Source organism: Euleptes europaea, chromosome 2, assembly GCF_029931775.1.
Source record: "Euleptes europaea isolate rEulEur1 chromosome 2, rEulEur1.hap1, whole genome shotgun sequence".
In the NCBI taxonomy this organism is placed as follows: Eukaryota; Metazoa; Chordata; class Lepidosauria; order Squamata; family Sphaerodactylidae; genus Euleptes; species Euleptes europaea.
In genome coordinates this window covers 13,615,450-13,632,368 of record NC_079313.1, presented here as the reverse complement: position 1 = coordinate 13,632,368, position 16,919 = coordinate 13,615,450, and the positions used below count along the sequence as shown (strand labels likewise).

The 16,919-nt window shown below is 46.2% G+C and overlaps 1 protein-coding gene across 1 annotated transcript in view; it reads right to left on the bottom strand.

The window, feature by feature from the left end:
- Positions 1-2,013: 2,013 nt before the first annotated feature.
- The window catches only part of NRTN (neurturin), an 89,020-nt gene continuing 74,114 nt past the window's right edge, over positions 2,014-16,919 (bottom strand). Inside the window, exons 2-3 of the mRNA XM_056845492.1 lie at positions 7,252-7,465; positions 2,014-2,463 (exon numbers count right to left, since the gene is read on the bottom strand). Of these exons, the coding sequence (XP_056701470.1) occupies positions 2,015-2,463; positions 7,252-7,438 (636 nt within the window). The 5' untranslated portion in view covers positions 7,439-7,465 and the 3' untranslated portion in view covers position 2,014. The remainder of the gene's footprint in view (positions 2,464-7,251; positions 7,466-16,919) is intronic.

The window sequence follows — 16,919 nt, the reverse complement described above, 5'->3', positions numbered from 1 at the left end:
CTAGAACAGCATGTGAGCAGGAGCCTGCTACAACATGAACTAGACCATCCAGAGTGCTTGCTTCCTGTCTTTCCTAAACACACACCAATGTACACTGGTAAAAATCAATAAAAAATAAATATTGATGCCTACAATCCCATCAAGATCGGTTTTCTGCAGTGTTTCATCAATGCCCATCGGCAACATCCAGGGTAAGAAGGGAAAGATGCAAATGAGCAGATGGAACTGAGCATTGTGGCGCCCTGCGCATATTCCAGCTCTGGAATTCATTTCAGAAGTTCTCCAAAACAAGAATTCAGAAGGAATGTAATGCAGCACAGAGAAAAATATGAGAACGTTATAGAAACAGAAGGGGAGAAAGGCACTCCTTTTTACTGGAAAGGTCATGTGGATTAATGCCTTGCCCAGAAGAAGGAGCCACAGCACACCAACACCCATGCTCTGACCTTCCCCCTTTCCAATCAGGATGCAGAAGGGAAGTTAGCATGGTATAACTCGATCTCATCAGATCTCAGAAGCTAAGCATGTTTGGTACTTGGAAGGGAGACCACCAAGGAATAGGGTTGCCAGGTCCCTCTTCTCCTCCGGCGGGAGGCTTTTGCGTGTAAGCCGTGTGTGTGTATCCCGACGCACGCGCGTCACTTCCGGTTTAGAACCAGAAGTGCTGCCTCGCAAGGGGCTTTATACCTCTTCGTCTGAGTGGTAAAGCGGCCTTTTACCACTCAAATGAAGAGGTATAAGGCCCCTTGTGAGGAGGAACTTCCGGTTCTAAACTGGAAGTGACGCATGCGATATGCTCGCGCACGTGCACATTTGCCCACTGATCCTCAGGTGGTTAGCGGGTAGAGGGGTCAATTGCCGGGGGTTTGCCCACCACCAGCGGGCACCTGGCAACCCTACCAAGGAAGGTTCTGCAGAGAAAAACAATGGCAAACCACCTCTGCTTTTTGCTTGCCTTGAAAGCCCTTTGCTGGGATCGCCATAAGTCGGTTGCAAATTGACAGCACGTATGTATATAATCAGGACACATCTAGATTGAGCACGTTATGCTGAAAGATGGGGAAGAGGGTTCCTGTGTGGGTGGGCTACTTTTATTCATCTGTACACTTCAACAGTAAATTTCTTTGGCATTAAGGGTGAAGTGTTCCTCGCATTTTAATTTAAGGGACAAAAGGGAAATCTTTTGAAAACTGGAGAACCGAGCTGGGAAGAAGCTGATGCAATGCCTGATAAGGAATGGCAGCATTTTGTACATAAGTTGTTGATATTTTAAAGCTGTCTATATTCCTTGTATATTTTTGGACACAGCACGGTTATACTGTGCATGTACATTAAAAATAATAGCACGATTTCAGTCTTACAGCATGAGCGAATATGTCCTCGATCAGTCAGCCGTTTCCCTCCAGGGTCAATAGTTTCAGCTCGCAGGAAACCACCCCCCAATTCCAATCGCCAACAGGCAATCATTCAAATAAAGGCCTCCAGATTCTTCAAAGCATCTCTCTGTGTTGGTAGGAAACCAATAAAACCTCGGCAGGATAGCACACGCCTCTCTCTGTAGCATTTTGGGATTCAAACCTTAGAACGTGCGGGCCTTTTCTTGACATTGCAACCCCCTGGGGTTGTACATTCTGAACAAGGACAACCATTTGACTAGAACTGTGGACATATGGTTGGAAACCCGGAGGGTTTCCTTCTGCCATTGCGCCGGAAGGTCACTCTTTCCAAACGGCATGAAACGGCGACGCTGTAAAAGCTCGTAAGCTTGCTTTATATTCCAGCAGATAAACAGGGCCCAGCGGATGGTTCAAAGTTTCCCTGTTTCCCTGCGCTTCCATCTGCAGTACTGAGGTAGACGTAACACCAACTAGCGGTTCCGCGTGAAGGTGTCTCTTTCCATTCCTCATCCATTCTTGTTCGTCTTTGGACAACCACGCTTGTGTCAGCAGCCTCCAGAAGCTGTGTTGCGGGCAACCCGACTCTCCTGCTTCCCTCCTTCCTCCAGCTCCTTCCTTCACACACAACCACATTCTTTGGCTGACACCTCGTTCACTGTGTAGTAACGGTTCCCCGCGTCCAAGAAGGAGATGTCGTCGTCATAAGCCAGGGGGCGGCAGCACGGCCGAGCCCTCACTTTCTCTTTCTTGATCTTCTTCATCTTCCGCACGTTTCTCAAAGACAAGTCATAGTTCCGCACTGCTGAATCGCAGGTGCCGCTGCAGTAGCGGAACAACACCGTCTCGTCCGACGTGTAGCCCAGGCCCAGCTCGCTGACAGTGACCTCCAGTTCCTTGAGGGAGCAGGGCTTATGGCGGGCCTTGGCACGCTTCATCCGGTTGCCGGCTTTGGTGAACAATGGAAGCTCGTGGCCACCAGAGTTCATTGACTGGCTGTACCGCTCGATTAATGCAGAGATCAGCTGGCGGATTTCTCCCTCTGTGTAGCTCTCGAACAATGTGCTGTCTGAAATGAGAAACAAAATGGGTGTTGGCTGTTGCCAAATAAAGCGTGACAAACAAAGGCTTGGGTGTGGGAGGTAGCAGATTTTGGGCTGTCAGGCATGGCCTGGGTACTGGTAGGAGAAAAGGGGGTGGGTAATTATAGTGGGGGGGGGGACAATCATCACTGCCACTCAATGACATCACTTCTGGCATGACCCAGAAGCACTGGCATCATGTTGGAGTGATGTTCTAGCACTTGCCCAAAAACACTATGGAAATGATCTAGTTTTTGGTAATTGCTGGAGCATTGCCTGGCACGTCTGGGTCACACCAGAAGTGATATCTTCACATGGGGATGAATGCTGCCCCCCATTTGGCTGGTCTTTTTCTGCCCACTGACAGTGGGAAGCAGCCAAAATTGCCAGGTGTTTGCCCACTATAAATGGGTACCTAGCAAGTCTAGGTGGCTTGAAGACCAGAAACTTTAATTTTTATTTTATTTTCATTTTTACAAAATTTATATCCCGCCTCTCTGCCCTCAAAGGGGCCAATAAGGTAGCTAACAGATTAAAACATATGTAATAACATCACATTTTAAAACCATTGAGCTATATCAGAAGATATAATCTGATATTTCAAATAAGTATATGGAACGTATGGGCTATATTCATAATGTTCTGGAATGATAAGGCTATAGAGCAATCTCTGTGTGGTATTATTTATATTTCGAGGAATTACCAAATAATTGTTATTATAAATAATTGTTTACTTATAATAATATTAAACAGCAGGAATAGCGGTGAGATATTTTTGTCGTGTGCGATGATAGGACTCTGTTAATTATTATTTTGTATCTATATGGGCAAGTTAATCAACGCATATCATTCATATTATAACAATTTAGTGGCCTGTCTTACAGGGCCTGTCTTACTGAATTATCAATAAGAATTTTTAAAAAATTTATAGCCCTCATGTCTCACTGAATCAATGTTAGGTATTGCTCAAACAAAGAGATCTGTGTTTTGTATATATCTATGTTTCTAAATAAAAAGTTTTTTAAAAATCCAGAACATTGAGGAATAAGTGGCCCAAAGACATTTTAATGAGGTACATTTGGGAGGGGGTTATTTTAATGGTTTTATAATGTAATTTTATCATGTATGTTTTGAATTGAGCAGGGGGTTAGACTAGATCAGGGGTGTCAAACATAAGGCCCATGGGCTGGATCCGGCCCCTTGACAGCTCTTATCTGGCCTGCGAGCCAGGCATGGCAGTCACACACACACACGCACACACTCTTGATCTGGGCTGGCGAGGCATAGCCTGGCCCGACCAAGTGACCTTTATGTCATATATGGCCCTCATAACAATTAAGTTCGACACCCCTGGACTAGAGCGCCTGTATGGCACCTTCCTACTCTATGATTCTATGATTTGTTAGCCACCTTGTTGGCCCTTGTAAGGGTAGACAGGAGATAAATTTTGTAAATAAATAATAAACAAAAGATGGCCAGCCCTGGCTCAGTACCCCACTGCCCCACCTATCTTCAAAAAGCGTCAGAGGCCCTTTTCTTTGGGTTCCTGACCCCCTCGTTGAGATGTGCTTCTGGCCACAGCATTCTGCCTTAACCACACTAAGCATGATGCATCAGAAGAGTGTGGAATCGGGGGCTTAAAAAAACAAGGCTCCTGCTTATTACATTGCATGTATTGAGCATCCATAAGTAACCTGGACTTCATTTGCAACGAGGATTTAATGACTCGCACGAAGCCTCCGAGGCCTTCTAAACAGGCTGGTGGCCGGAGGCATTCCTTCATTCCCAGCCCAGGACGCACAAACAAAGGAGCTCCATCTGATTCCAATGACCGGTCCCTGGCAGTGATTTGCTGCAGCCAATTTGGAAAAGAACCTGGAATTCTGAGTTGGGTTTTTCTTTCCTTGTTTGTTTGCTGAATCATCCCTTCGAGTGGTGGGTATCATTCCAGTAGGACTGAGGTGGGGGTACAATTGGAGAGTTCACCTTAAATGTCAGGTTGTTACACACCCATCAATTGTACACCTCAAAAATCAGGAGGTAAAAAATGTTCTCTCTTTTGTTTCATTTAATAGGTGTTAGTGGGTGTGGGGTTTTTTTTGGGGGGGGGGTAAACTATTTCAGTGTTGCATTCTTCCCTACTAGTTTTGTAGAGGCGCCTGTTCTATGAATGCATGTTGCATGGCTATTAGAAGCAATTTATATGGTACTTCTATGTGAATGTATATCATTTATATGTATAATATAAAGTATAATGCTGGTTTATTGACGTGCAAATAATGTTGGGAAATGCATACATTTTATGGGGGGAGATTCTGCACAAGGAAACAAATAGTGGACTTCATGGCATTATACCCCACTGATGTCTGTCCCCTCCCCAAACCCCACTCCAGACTCTGAGGCATTTTTTTCACATTAAAGCTAGATGAACGTCACTGCAGTCACATCCCTGCAAAAGAAGCGTTACTTCAGCAGTGACACCAACTAGCTATTTTGGTTTCCTTTTGATTTCACGTGTTGGATCTTTGATCCCTGTGCTATTTATGCGCTGCAGCAGCAGCATCATTGAAAATGTGTGTTTCAACTGGGGGGAAAAAGCATGGGGAAAGATAAAGCATTGTGAAGTAAAGGCTCCTGGGGTTAGACTCTTAAGGTTGCTTCTGCAACATTTGTGTAAGTCAGTTTCCCGGACTTACAAGTAACTGATGACTTAGTCCTACAGATTGTTTCGCATCAAATTAGTACTAGCCTCGAGCATGTACACTTTCAAAGTGGGGCATTGTGTCAACATTACAGGGAGGATACTTCACCTTTGCTTACAGGAATGTAGGATTTGCAAGTTGATATGTGTTACTTTATGTAGTATGCTTCATCAGTAGTGAGTTTTATCTGGTTCCTTTGTGTTACAGCAATCTACTTGTTTGATTTTTTTTCCTGGTCTTCATAATATGAGATTTTGAATGTCTTGTATAGCTTTTAATATGGTATTTTTAAAAATTGCTAATAGATTTTTATTGTACGGTTCCTTAAGCATCTTTATATAGAGTGAGTGGCTTAAAATGTTTTAAATAAATAAAATGTTGCCAATAGTGGTTTGGGGCTGTCGTAGAATTTGAACTGGGGCTTTCTAAGCTCATATTAAATCCACCTCAGAAAAGTCATTATCTCTGCATTTTGCAATTAGAATTCCTACCTTACAGGTTGCTATAAAGATATAAGGATTAATAGAAGAGTTGTAGCTCAGTGATAGAGCATCTGCTTGGCATGCAGAAGGTCCCAGGTTCAATCCCCAGCATCTCCAGTTAAAGGACTAGGCAAGTAGGTGATGTGAAAGACCCCTGCCTAAGACCCTGGAGAGCCGCTGATGGTCTGGGCAGACAATATTGACTTTGATGGACCAAGGGTCTGATTCAATATAAAGCAGCTTCATGTGTTGTTCCTCACACGGAAGAAGCAAAATGGAAAGAGCACAGCTGAATTCAGCCAGTGGGGGAGGGCAGCTGAATAGCAGGAGACCTGTCAGCCTGCCCTCCCCCATTTCCCACTGTCACTTAACTGGGAAAATGTTTTGCTCCAATTGCATTTAATGGGAGATCTTTGTGGGGCTCCGGAGGGGGGGCTGTTTTTCAAAGTAGAGACACCAAATCTTCAGCACAGCTGCTGGTGACTCTTCTCAGAAGAACCCCAAAGTTTGGTGATGTTTGGGTAAGGGAGTCCAATTCTATGGGCACCCAGTTTTCCTGAGGGGAGTCAACTGTAGCTGCAAATTTGGTGCCTCTACCTTGAAAAACAAAGCCATTGGAGCAAAACATTTTCCCAGCTCCCTCCCCCCCATGAAGTCAATAGTGGGAACTTTTTCCCAGAGATTCTCAGGTGTGACACTGGCCCATTAAAGTATATGGGGAAATTTTGTGGGGCTCAGGGGGGGCTTTTTTTCAAGGTAGAGGCACCAAATTTGTAGTATGGCTGAAGGTAACGCTCCTTAAAACAGGGGTGGGGAACGTCAGGCCCGGGGCCATATAAGGCCCGCAAAATCATTTGGTCTGGCCCTTCATGGCTCCTGGCAGGTCTCTAGCTCAGAAGGATGCTGCCCTGCCTGAATCTCTTGGGCCCAGCTGAAGAAAGCAGAGCTCAAAAGCAAGTCGCTCTATGTGGCAGGCACTCAGAGCCATCTCTGGACGTGCCTCTTGGTTAAATGTTTGACCAAATGTTTAAGTTGATAATTTTGTATGGCCCGCGAATGATGTTATAAATATCCAAATGGCCCTTGGCAGAAAAAAAGGTTCCCCACCCCTGCCTTAGAAGAATCCCCATGTTTGGTGAAGTTTGGATTAGGAGGTGCCCCATCTTCCATTGGAACCAATTGAAAAGTCCATTGGATAGATGGGGGAGCCCTCTTTGGCTGCCCATAAAATTGGAACCCCTGACCCACACTTCACCAAACCTGGATGATCTTCTAAGGAGAGTCACCTGCAGCTATGCTACAAATTTGGTGCCTCTACTTTGAAAAACAGGCCCCCCCAGACCCCCCCCCCAAATTCCCCATAGACTTTAATGGATCCAAATATTTTGAGATTTTTTTTTAAGCTGAAAAAAACTATTTACTGGTATGAGTATTCAGCTTTTTCTGGCTTTCCCAAAAAATTTTGAATCCAGACAATACAGTGAAAAAATGGTGCACACCCCTAATTTGGAGCCCCAAGATCTGCGCAGAATTTCATGGGTATTCCTGGGAAAATTCCACCTCTCTACATGAAGTGCATGTAGTGGCTTACAATGGGAAATCAGCGAATTACGGCGTCCCAGAGCCCGCGGGAGTCTTCTCTGACCTCCAGGGAGCAAAGGAGACGAAGAGGAAGAGCTGAATTTCTGGCTTCTGCTGAAAAAGTCTCTACAAACCAAAATTGACAACATGGAGCTGAGGAGCATCGAGGCTATGGCCGCTGACTTCCATACCTTCATCTTAGACCGAGTCAGGACATTGAGAGTCTGGAAAACAAGCACAAGAGAGACCCTCGGTTACACCCGCTGGTGCCTCAGCCCACTGGTATTTGCAAAAGCCAAAGAAAAAAACACACAGGCTCCTCCCCCTCAACTAGGAGTCTCCACCTCCTGCTGATTGCTCACTGGCTCCTCCCACAGAACTAGGAGTCTCCACCTCTTGCTGATTGCACACCAGCTCCACCCCATGACCTAGGAGTCTCCACCTCCTGTGGATTGTACAGATGCTCCTCCCCCAAGCTAGGAGACTCTGCCTCCTGCTGATTGCACACAGGCTTTTCCCATTGAGACAGAAGTCTCCACCTCCTGCCGATTGCACACAGGCTCCTCCCACTGAGCTAGGAGTCTCCGCCTCCTGCCGATCGCACACAGGTTCTTCCCACTGAGATAGAAGTCTCCATGTAGGAGCCTCACAGTTAAGTGGTTTTTGGCTCTTCAGTGGGGAGCGTGCCTGCAATTTAAATGCAGAAAAAGAAAACCCTCCCGGGTGCTTAGCTATCCGTTGTTGTGAAAACAACGGGCATAAACAGTGCGGCCCGGAACATTTGGCACTCCCCTGCAGACGTTCTTGGCTTTTGACTTGCGAGAAATTAGCATCCATGTTGATAACAACGTTGACGCATCCGGCATCCGTCCACCCTGTTGGTTACCAAACACTCGCCCAGTGCTCGAGGCCTGTCGATCTCTCTCCCGTCAACAAGGAGTTATAAACAGTAATTATTTGGATGAGTCAAGGATGCCCCGGGGACTTGGAGGCAAGCCGCTTCGCCTGCCAACTTAACTATGGCCTGGAGGGAAACAATCCAGCTGAAAAGACAAGATGGCATTTTGGGGGCTGGAGGACAAGAGGAGGCAGTCTTCCTCCTTCCATTGCCACCTTTCCTGGCCTTGTCTCACCTTCACCCTCCCCCCCACCCCTGGCCATCATGTGACACGGCACACCTTGTGCCCGGTGGCAGAATCTTGGGATTTGACTCCAAATTAAATTGGAGCCCTGCCCTTCTGCCGACTTGCCAGACCTAAGTCAATTTCATGTGCCTTTCAGTCTGGGAGCAGGGGAGGGAGCGCAAGTGGTGGAATGCGCAGTCCCAAGGCCCTGAGGGATTCCCCCCACCCCCTGCAGATCTCTGTACCTGGAAATCCATTCCTGACCCCATAGATCCAGCTCATTTCAGACTCTTCTGCACTGAAAGGAACCCCGTCCAAGAGCCCCATAGGTTTCATGCTCTTTTGTATATATTTATTACTAACTATGTTAGGAGTAGTATTTGTTGTGGTTTGATATGAAATGTGTTTTAAAGATATTTGTGACTATGAAAGAGTTTTATTTATTGTATTACATAGGAAGAACTGAGGAAGAATTGGGCTGTGTGCCTTGAAACGATCGTTTTCTCCTGCAATTAATCAACTGCTGCAAAGAAAAGAAGTACATCTTTAAGGACATTTCAATTGACTTTATTCCATACTTACCTTACATAGGAATTGTTGTGAACTTGTGCTTTGGGGAAATTTTACATGGAAAAGAAATAAATACATATGCTTGTTGGGAATATATGTTGTTGGTGGGTATATTACCACGTACTGTAAATATATAGCCAGAATATTGTTGGCATTGCTCATAGCTATTCCTATATTGAATTTCTCATCTTATGATAAGTGTATAGAGGTGTCTGATTTGTTTTCCAACCTCCAGGTAGTAGCTGGAGATCTCCCGCTATTACAACTGATCTCATAGAATCATAGAGTTGGAAGGGACCACCAGGGTCATCTAGTCCAACCCCCTGCACAATGCAGGAAATTCACAACTACCTCCCCCCCCCAGTGACCCCAACTCCATGCCCAGAAGTTGGCCAAGATGCCCTCCCTCTCAACATCTGCCTAAGGTCATAGAATCAGCATTGCTGACAGATGCCCATCTAGCCTCTGCCTTAAAACCTCCAGGGAAGGAGAGCCCACCACCTCCTGAGGAAGCCCGTTCCCCTGACAAACCGCTCTAACTGTTAGAAAATTCTTCCTAATGTCTAGACGGAAGCTCCAGATGGGGCCTGGAGATCTCCTGCTAATTCAACTGATCTCCAGGTGACAGAGATCAGTTCACTTGGAGAAAATGGCTGCTTTGGAAGGTGGAATCTATGGTATTATACCCCATGAAGTCCCTCCCCTCCCCAAACCCTCCCTGCCAAACCCTCCCAAATCTCCAACCTGAAGCTGGCAACCCTAGCTGACGAGCTTCACGGCAGAGTGAAGATTTGAACCTGGGACCCATGTCTCACAGATCCTAGTCTGACACTCTAACCATCGCACCATCCTGGCCTCTAACACTGGTTACTAGTGACACATGGTATGAGGAAGAACTTCTTTTCACCTCTCCTGGATCTACTGCCCTTCAGTGAGTGGTCCTGAGTTGGATTGGCACATAGAGGAGCATTCCAAACATGTGATCTCTCCCTGTGCCTGAAGTGGCACAGCCCCTTCTGTCACCTACATGACCCACATTCCCCTGCATGTACGAAGCAGCCAGTGTAAGCTTTAGCAAACCCCCCCCCCTTCCATCTGGAAAACTAGATGATTTATAGGAAAATCCTAAGCAGAGCTACACCCATCTAAGCCCATGGAAGTCCCTGCACTTAGAAGGCTGTAACTCTGCTTAGGTTGACACCTCTCTGAAGCATTTATACGAGTGATAAGCACTGTTACAGCGCATTCCTGACATGTGCCGGCATCCAGACCCAAAGGCCTTTGGAGGCCAGCAAAGGCCTTCGCCGGCGCAAGGGCCCACAGCACCGGCATCCGGGCAGGGCACGCCCGTCTTTGTGGCCCCAGTACCAGCGTGCAGGGCCGGCCGCCGGTCTCCGGCTGCTGCCGCAGCAGGACTAGGCCCGGCCGCCGCTGGAGCCTGCTGCCGGTGTCCAGACACCGGCAAAGGCCGTGGCGGCATCCCGGGAGGCATTCCCAGGGCATTCCGGTGCCGGCCAGGGGGCGGGGCAGCCATTAGGTGCCCTCCTCAGCTGTTATGGCTTGGGAACACCCCCTTTTATTTTTCAGAGATACGCCACCTAGGTGGAGTTATCTCCACCTACGTGGCGTATCTCCCGTGCAACCCTATGTGGGTTGCACAAATTTTTGGCACTGCTGCGTAGCCTCCTAAGCCTGGCGCAGGCATTCCACTCAGGAATGCGCTGTTAATTTTTTTTAAGGCACTAAGAAGCCCGTGGAAGAGTGATATAAACAATCCAAGAGGCCACTTAGATAACTTGGGGGTCTGTGTTGTACAGTCTCTCTCCAAAAGTGTCTCCTAAATGCTCCTTAGAACTGTAACAGCAAAGGAATGAATGTCGAAGCGGCCTGTATGGACAGCCAGCTCCAGGTGACATTGGCTAGAGCCTTAAAACCAACTGGAGGAAAGGCGAATTGCGGAAGCCAAGCAGGATCAGGAATTGGATGGGAGATCTCCGAGGAAGACTCTGCAGAGGAAGACAGTGGCAAACCACCTCTGCTCAGCTCTTCCCTTGCAAGCCCGTTGCTGAGGCCACAATAGGTCGGTTGTGACACAACAGCACATACATTTCTTGACTGATGTTCACATGCACTCATGAGGACTGGTAAAACACCACAGAAAAAGAAATTTGGCTGATGTTCAAGTGGACACCTGGAGCACTGGTAAAACACCACAGAAAAAGAAACTTGACTGTTGTTCCTATGCATTCCTGAGCACTGGTAAAACACCACAGAAAAAGAAATTTGGCTGATGTTCACGTGGACTGGTAAATCACCACAGAAAAACTGGTAAAAAACCACAGCACTGGTAAAACACCACAGAAAAACAAATTTGACTGTTGTTCCTATGCGTTCCTGAGCACTGGTAAAACACCATAGAAAAAGAAACTTGACCAATGTTTATATGGACACCTGGAATATTGGTAAAATATCACAGAAGAAAGAAACTTGATATAACCGTTCATAGTGGCATCAAGACTACCATTCTGTAATCATTCTGAAATCCGAACATACATTTTCATGTAGCGGGGTGGGGGAGCACGCATGAATTCAAAGCTATGGCCAAATGCGCATTGTAGACCAGTTGGAAATAATAAGACAATGGAAGATTCTTCATGCGCTGGTTGGACTTTGGACACGAGCCAAGGTCATCTGATCCTCCAGAATTCTTCAGATGAAAATTTCAGAAGCGTTTCCATTCTCACACTGTGCATAGCAACCAATGTGCTTCATGCACATCTCCTCTTCCAGATGAAAGGGGACCCTGAAATCAGCCGTGCACAATATCAGAGGGGTGACCCAATGCCCTTCATAACTTGGCAGAAGATCCTCAGATTAAGCAATCCAGAAAAATGTCTTGGCTTGGCTCTGAGAGCAGAAAGAAGAAGGGGTGGTAGAGGTGGCCTCAGATCTAAGGAACACACAATGAAAAATACATATTCTGCCAAAGGTAGAATAAACATGAAAAGAAACGCTTCCTTCCCAAATGGACTTGGACAAGATTGTTTCCAATTCTAGCAAGTGACAAGGGAGTAAATTTCCTTCCTCGCCAATTGTGCATTGTTATTACCAGTCCCCAGACGCTTCTGCAGTAACTATCAAAGTTACTGAAGTGCCCTGCAGGTTACAGAGTAATTGGATAAAGCCAGCCAGAGTCCAAAAGTTTAAAACGGGATGCAAACAAAGCCAAGTTGGGGGGAGTTGTTTCTTTTTTGGCTTAATGGGAGTGGGGGATACAGTTTCACCATAGAAGGAAATGTGCAGTGACAGTCCTTAAAGACTAGATTTGGGGCGCCATAAAGAGTGGCAGATCCACCCCATAAAATGAAATGCACCTAGGATGTTTTTCTACATCAGATACAGAACAATAATTAGAAGAAGACGACGAAGAAGAAGAAGAAGAAGCAGAAGCAGCAGCAGCTCCCAGGGTTTGCTGGTGTAGGGATAAAAAGGTAAAGGTCCTCTATGCAAGCACCGGGTCATTCCTGACGTCACATCCCAAATCTAGGCAGACTTTGTTTACAGGGTGGTTTCCCAGTCATCTTCCCTTTACCCCCAGCAAGCCAGGGACTCATTTGATCGACCTCGGAAGGATGGAAGGCGGAGTCGACCTTGAGCTGGCTACCTGAAACCAACTTCCATTGGGATCGAACTCAGGTCGTGAGCAGAGCTTGGACTGCAGTACTGAAGCTTACCACTCTGCGCCACGGGGCTCTTATGGTGTAGGGATGGCAACGTCCTATTAAAGGTAAAGGTAAAGGTCCCCTGTGCAAGCACCGGGTCACCCATGGGGTGACGTCACATCCCGACGTTTCCAAGGCAGACTTTGTTTGCGGGGTGGTTTGCCAGTGCCTTCCCCAGTCATCTTCCCTTTACCCCCAGCAAGCTGGATACTCATTTCACCGACCTCGGAAGGATGGGAGGCTGAGTCAACCTTGAGCCGGCTACCTGAAACCGACTTCTGTCGGGATCGAACTCAGGTCGTGAGCAGAGCTTTTGACTGCAGTACTGCAGCTTAACACTCTGCGCCACGGGGCTCACTAAGGTCCTATTAATTCTAGTGCTATGAGGAGTGGAGGGAGTTTTCTGTCATTTTTCTCCTCGTCTCCACATTAAAAAAAAGAGCAAGAAGAGTTGGTTTTTATACCTCTCTTTTCTCTACCTTGAAGGAGTCTCAAAGCAGCTTACAATCACTTTCCCTTCGTCTCCCAACAACAAACACCTTGAGAGGCAGGCAGAGCTGAGAGAATTTGGAGAGAACTGTGACTAGCCCAAGGTCACCCAGCAGGCTTCACGTGGAGGAGTGGGGAAACCAACCCGGTTCATCAGATTAGAGTCCACCACTCTTAACCACTGCACTCTAAAACAACCTTTCCTAGGAGGGAAGGAGTTTCAAGTGCCTGATCTATTGGGGGTGTCTTTCTCCGCACCTTTTCCAGCCTCTGCCATCCTTTCTGGTATGAGTGACCAAAAGTGTACACAGGATCCCAAATGCAGCCCCACCTTCCATCTATCCAAAGGCACAATGAGAATGCCATCTCATTTTCAACCCCTTCCCTAATAACCCCTCTCATGTAGGGTTGCCAACTCCCAGGTACTAGCTGGAGATCTCCTGCTATTACAACTGATCTCCGACCAATAGAGATCACTTCACCTGGAGAAAATGGCCGCTTTGGCAATTGGACTCTATGGCATTGAAGTCGCTCATCTCCCCAAACCCCACCCTCCTCAGGCTCCACCCCAAAAGCCTCCCACCAGTGGTGAAGAGGGACCTGGCAACCCTAAAGGTAAAGGTAGTCCCCTGTGCAAGCACCGGGTCATTCCTGACCCATGGGGTGAACGCATAGAATTTGACTTTCACTGGCTCCATACACTGAGTTGAACTTTCTGGTGAGTGATGTACTACCAGCCCAAGATCTCTTTCCTCGGCATTCCCTGCCAACTGGGTGTCTATACAAAGTTCAGATTTTTAAAATATTGTCGAAGGCTTTCACGGTCAGAGTTCATTGGTTCTTGTAGGTTATACGGGCTGTGTGACCGTGGTCTTGGTATTTTCTTTCCTGACGTTTCGCCAGCAGCTGTGGCAGGCATCTTCAGAGGAGTAACACTGAAGGACACTTCAGTGGTCTTTTCCCCAGATGAACTGATATCTTTCACCTGGAGATCTGTTATAATGTCAGGAGATCTCCAGCCACCACCTGGAGGTTGGCAACCCTGTAGATGGAACTACTTTGGTTTGATCCAGCATGGTATGTTCTTATTAAAATGGGATGAAGAGGACAGCCCTATCAGCTTCTATTAAGTATAGCCCAATAGAACCTCTGTGTTCAGAGGAAGTCTACCTCGGAATAACAGATGGTGGCAGCCAACAGCAAGTGAAGTCTGTGGCTTCCATGCTCTCCTTGTGAGCTCTACAGAAGCATCTTGTTGTCTGTTGTTGGAAAAATGGACCCGCCACCTGAAACAGCAAGGTAGTTCTGACAAGCTGTGATATGGAAGCCCCATGTTCCAAGGCAGTCTACCTCTGAAAACTAATTAGGGTTGCCAACCTCCAGGTACTGTATAAAGCGAACACACATGTAACGTGTTTAAACATATATTCAACCCAAGAGTAGTGAAACATGTAAAATATACAGACAACTATGTACACAAATATACAATGTTATTTTCTAATGCAGTCTTTGTGCAAAAAAATTGTTGTTCTGTTGTAGCAATAGTTGAAGAGAATATCTTTAAAAAGTCCAAAAGGTACTTCTTTTCTCCAGGTTGGGAAATTCTTGGTGATTTGGCGGTGGAGCCTGGAGAAGGAAGGGACGTCAGTGGGGTATGATTAGGGTTGCCAGCTCCGGGGTGGAACATACCTGGAGATTTTAGGGGTGGAGCCGGTGGAGAGCAGGGTTTGTGGAGGGGAGGGACCTCTATGGGGTAAAATGCCATAGTGTCTGCCTTCAGTAGCAGCTGTTTTCTCCAGGTGAACTGATCTCCGATGCCTGGAGATCAGTTGTAATAGCAGCAGATTTCCAGCCACCACCTGGAGGTTTGTGAATAAACCTATGAGCAGCTGAAGAAAACTGTGAAACAAGTGTATCTTACCGGAAGCTTGCTCTGCTCAAACGGGAGATTTTCACATGAAATGTTGTATACATACTTGTAAACTTTGAGCTGTTATTATTTGTTGTAACCATACTGCTTTGTGAAAATAACAAGCAAAGAATACTGTCTTGTGAAAACAACAAGCACAGAAACTAAAAGTAAGAGTATATGTATGATTGATGAAAACGCATGCACAGGCAATCAAGTAAACTTTGCCTTTTTTCAATCTTTGAATTTATTGTATTATTGAAGCCTTAGGGTGTAATTTTTATTCACAATACTACTACTACTACAGCTTTATGTTTGTTTATATTGATTGACCACTTGGAGGTTGGCAACCCTAGGTATAATGCCATAGAGCCCATCATCCAAAGCAGCCATTTTCGCCAGGGTTATTCATCTCTGTAGTCTGTAGGTTGACAACTTTACCCTCGTTTTCCATTGTAATGCCTGTATCTGCCTTTATAATGGCAACATCCGCCACTATCATGCCCTTATTTGCCATTGTAATGCCCTCATCTGCCACTGCAATACCTTCATCTGCCACTATCATGCTCTCATCTGCCGTTGTAATTCCCTCATTTGCCACTATAACACCCTCACGTGGTTTTACATCTGTTCAATCATCTCATTTACCAAAGACAGTCCTAATTTCTTGATACCCGTGACTGGTATTTCCTGATCACTGTCCCTCCCTTGCCCTGATTTTAAATTTTGCGGGACGGAGTCTTGTTAACATTTCGTGTACACGTTCAGAGCTCAGCTCTTTCCCCATGATCTCTAGAAATTAAATCTCTGAGCAGAGGATGGAAGCATCTTGTCTTTTGTGTACCCCCCTTTCAGTCTGGGCGCATGAACACTAAGGAACCACGCAAGGCACTGTAACTGCCAAGGTTGATTTTGAATAGCTGATTGTGTATTTCAGGGCAAATTTCATTTCAAATATATTTTTAAGCAAAAAAAAAAAAAACACCCCAAAAAAACCCCTGTCTCTTGGCATTAATCAGAAGCTAAATAAACACTGCACAGCAGATGAAGTGTAACTTCAATGGGGATGGGTAGAATAAAATATTTTTACACATCCATATTTATCCTGCCTTGCTTCCAAATGCCTCAGGACAGCATAGGTGGCATTGCACTGTTCTGTCTTCACTAGGGTTGCCAACCTCCAGGTACTAGTAGTACAAAATCATACACAGAAACCAATATGCACAAGGAGTATAACAAAATGCAAAAATGTATTACATGCCAAAAAAGCAAGTTTAAATCAACTATATACAAACACAGAGATGCAATAAATATAGGGTTGCCAGGTCCCCACTGAACTTCAGCGGGAGGTTTCTGTGCCGATCTTGTGCCAACGTGGCACTTCCGGTTTACAACTGGAAGTGCCGCCTCGCAAGAAGCCTTAGATCACTCAAACTAAGATTTTGAGTGGTCTAAGGCTCCTCACAAGGCAGCACTTCCGGTTGTAAACCGGAAGTGCCACATCGGAGCGCATGTGCACGATTGCCTGCTGGCCCTCAGCTGGTCGGCGGATAGAGGGGCACATTAGTGGGGGCTTGCCCACCACCAGCGGGCACCTGGCAACCCTAAATATGATTATGAAAGTCCCATGTCTGACACTCTCTCTCAAATCTTCTTGTTTTACAGGTGCAGGTCAGAGACTTTTCTCTATGGGATATATTCAGATATGCTCCCCTTGTCAGGGAGGAAGAGGAAGACAGCTGTTTCAAGTTCTAAGTCTTCATCAGTCCCTCTTCATATCCATTTTGTATCTCGTGTTACAAATTCCAATCCCTTCCTGGGCTGGCTTGCAAAGGTTCCCAGCTGGATACAATCAAGTTAGTAA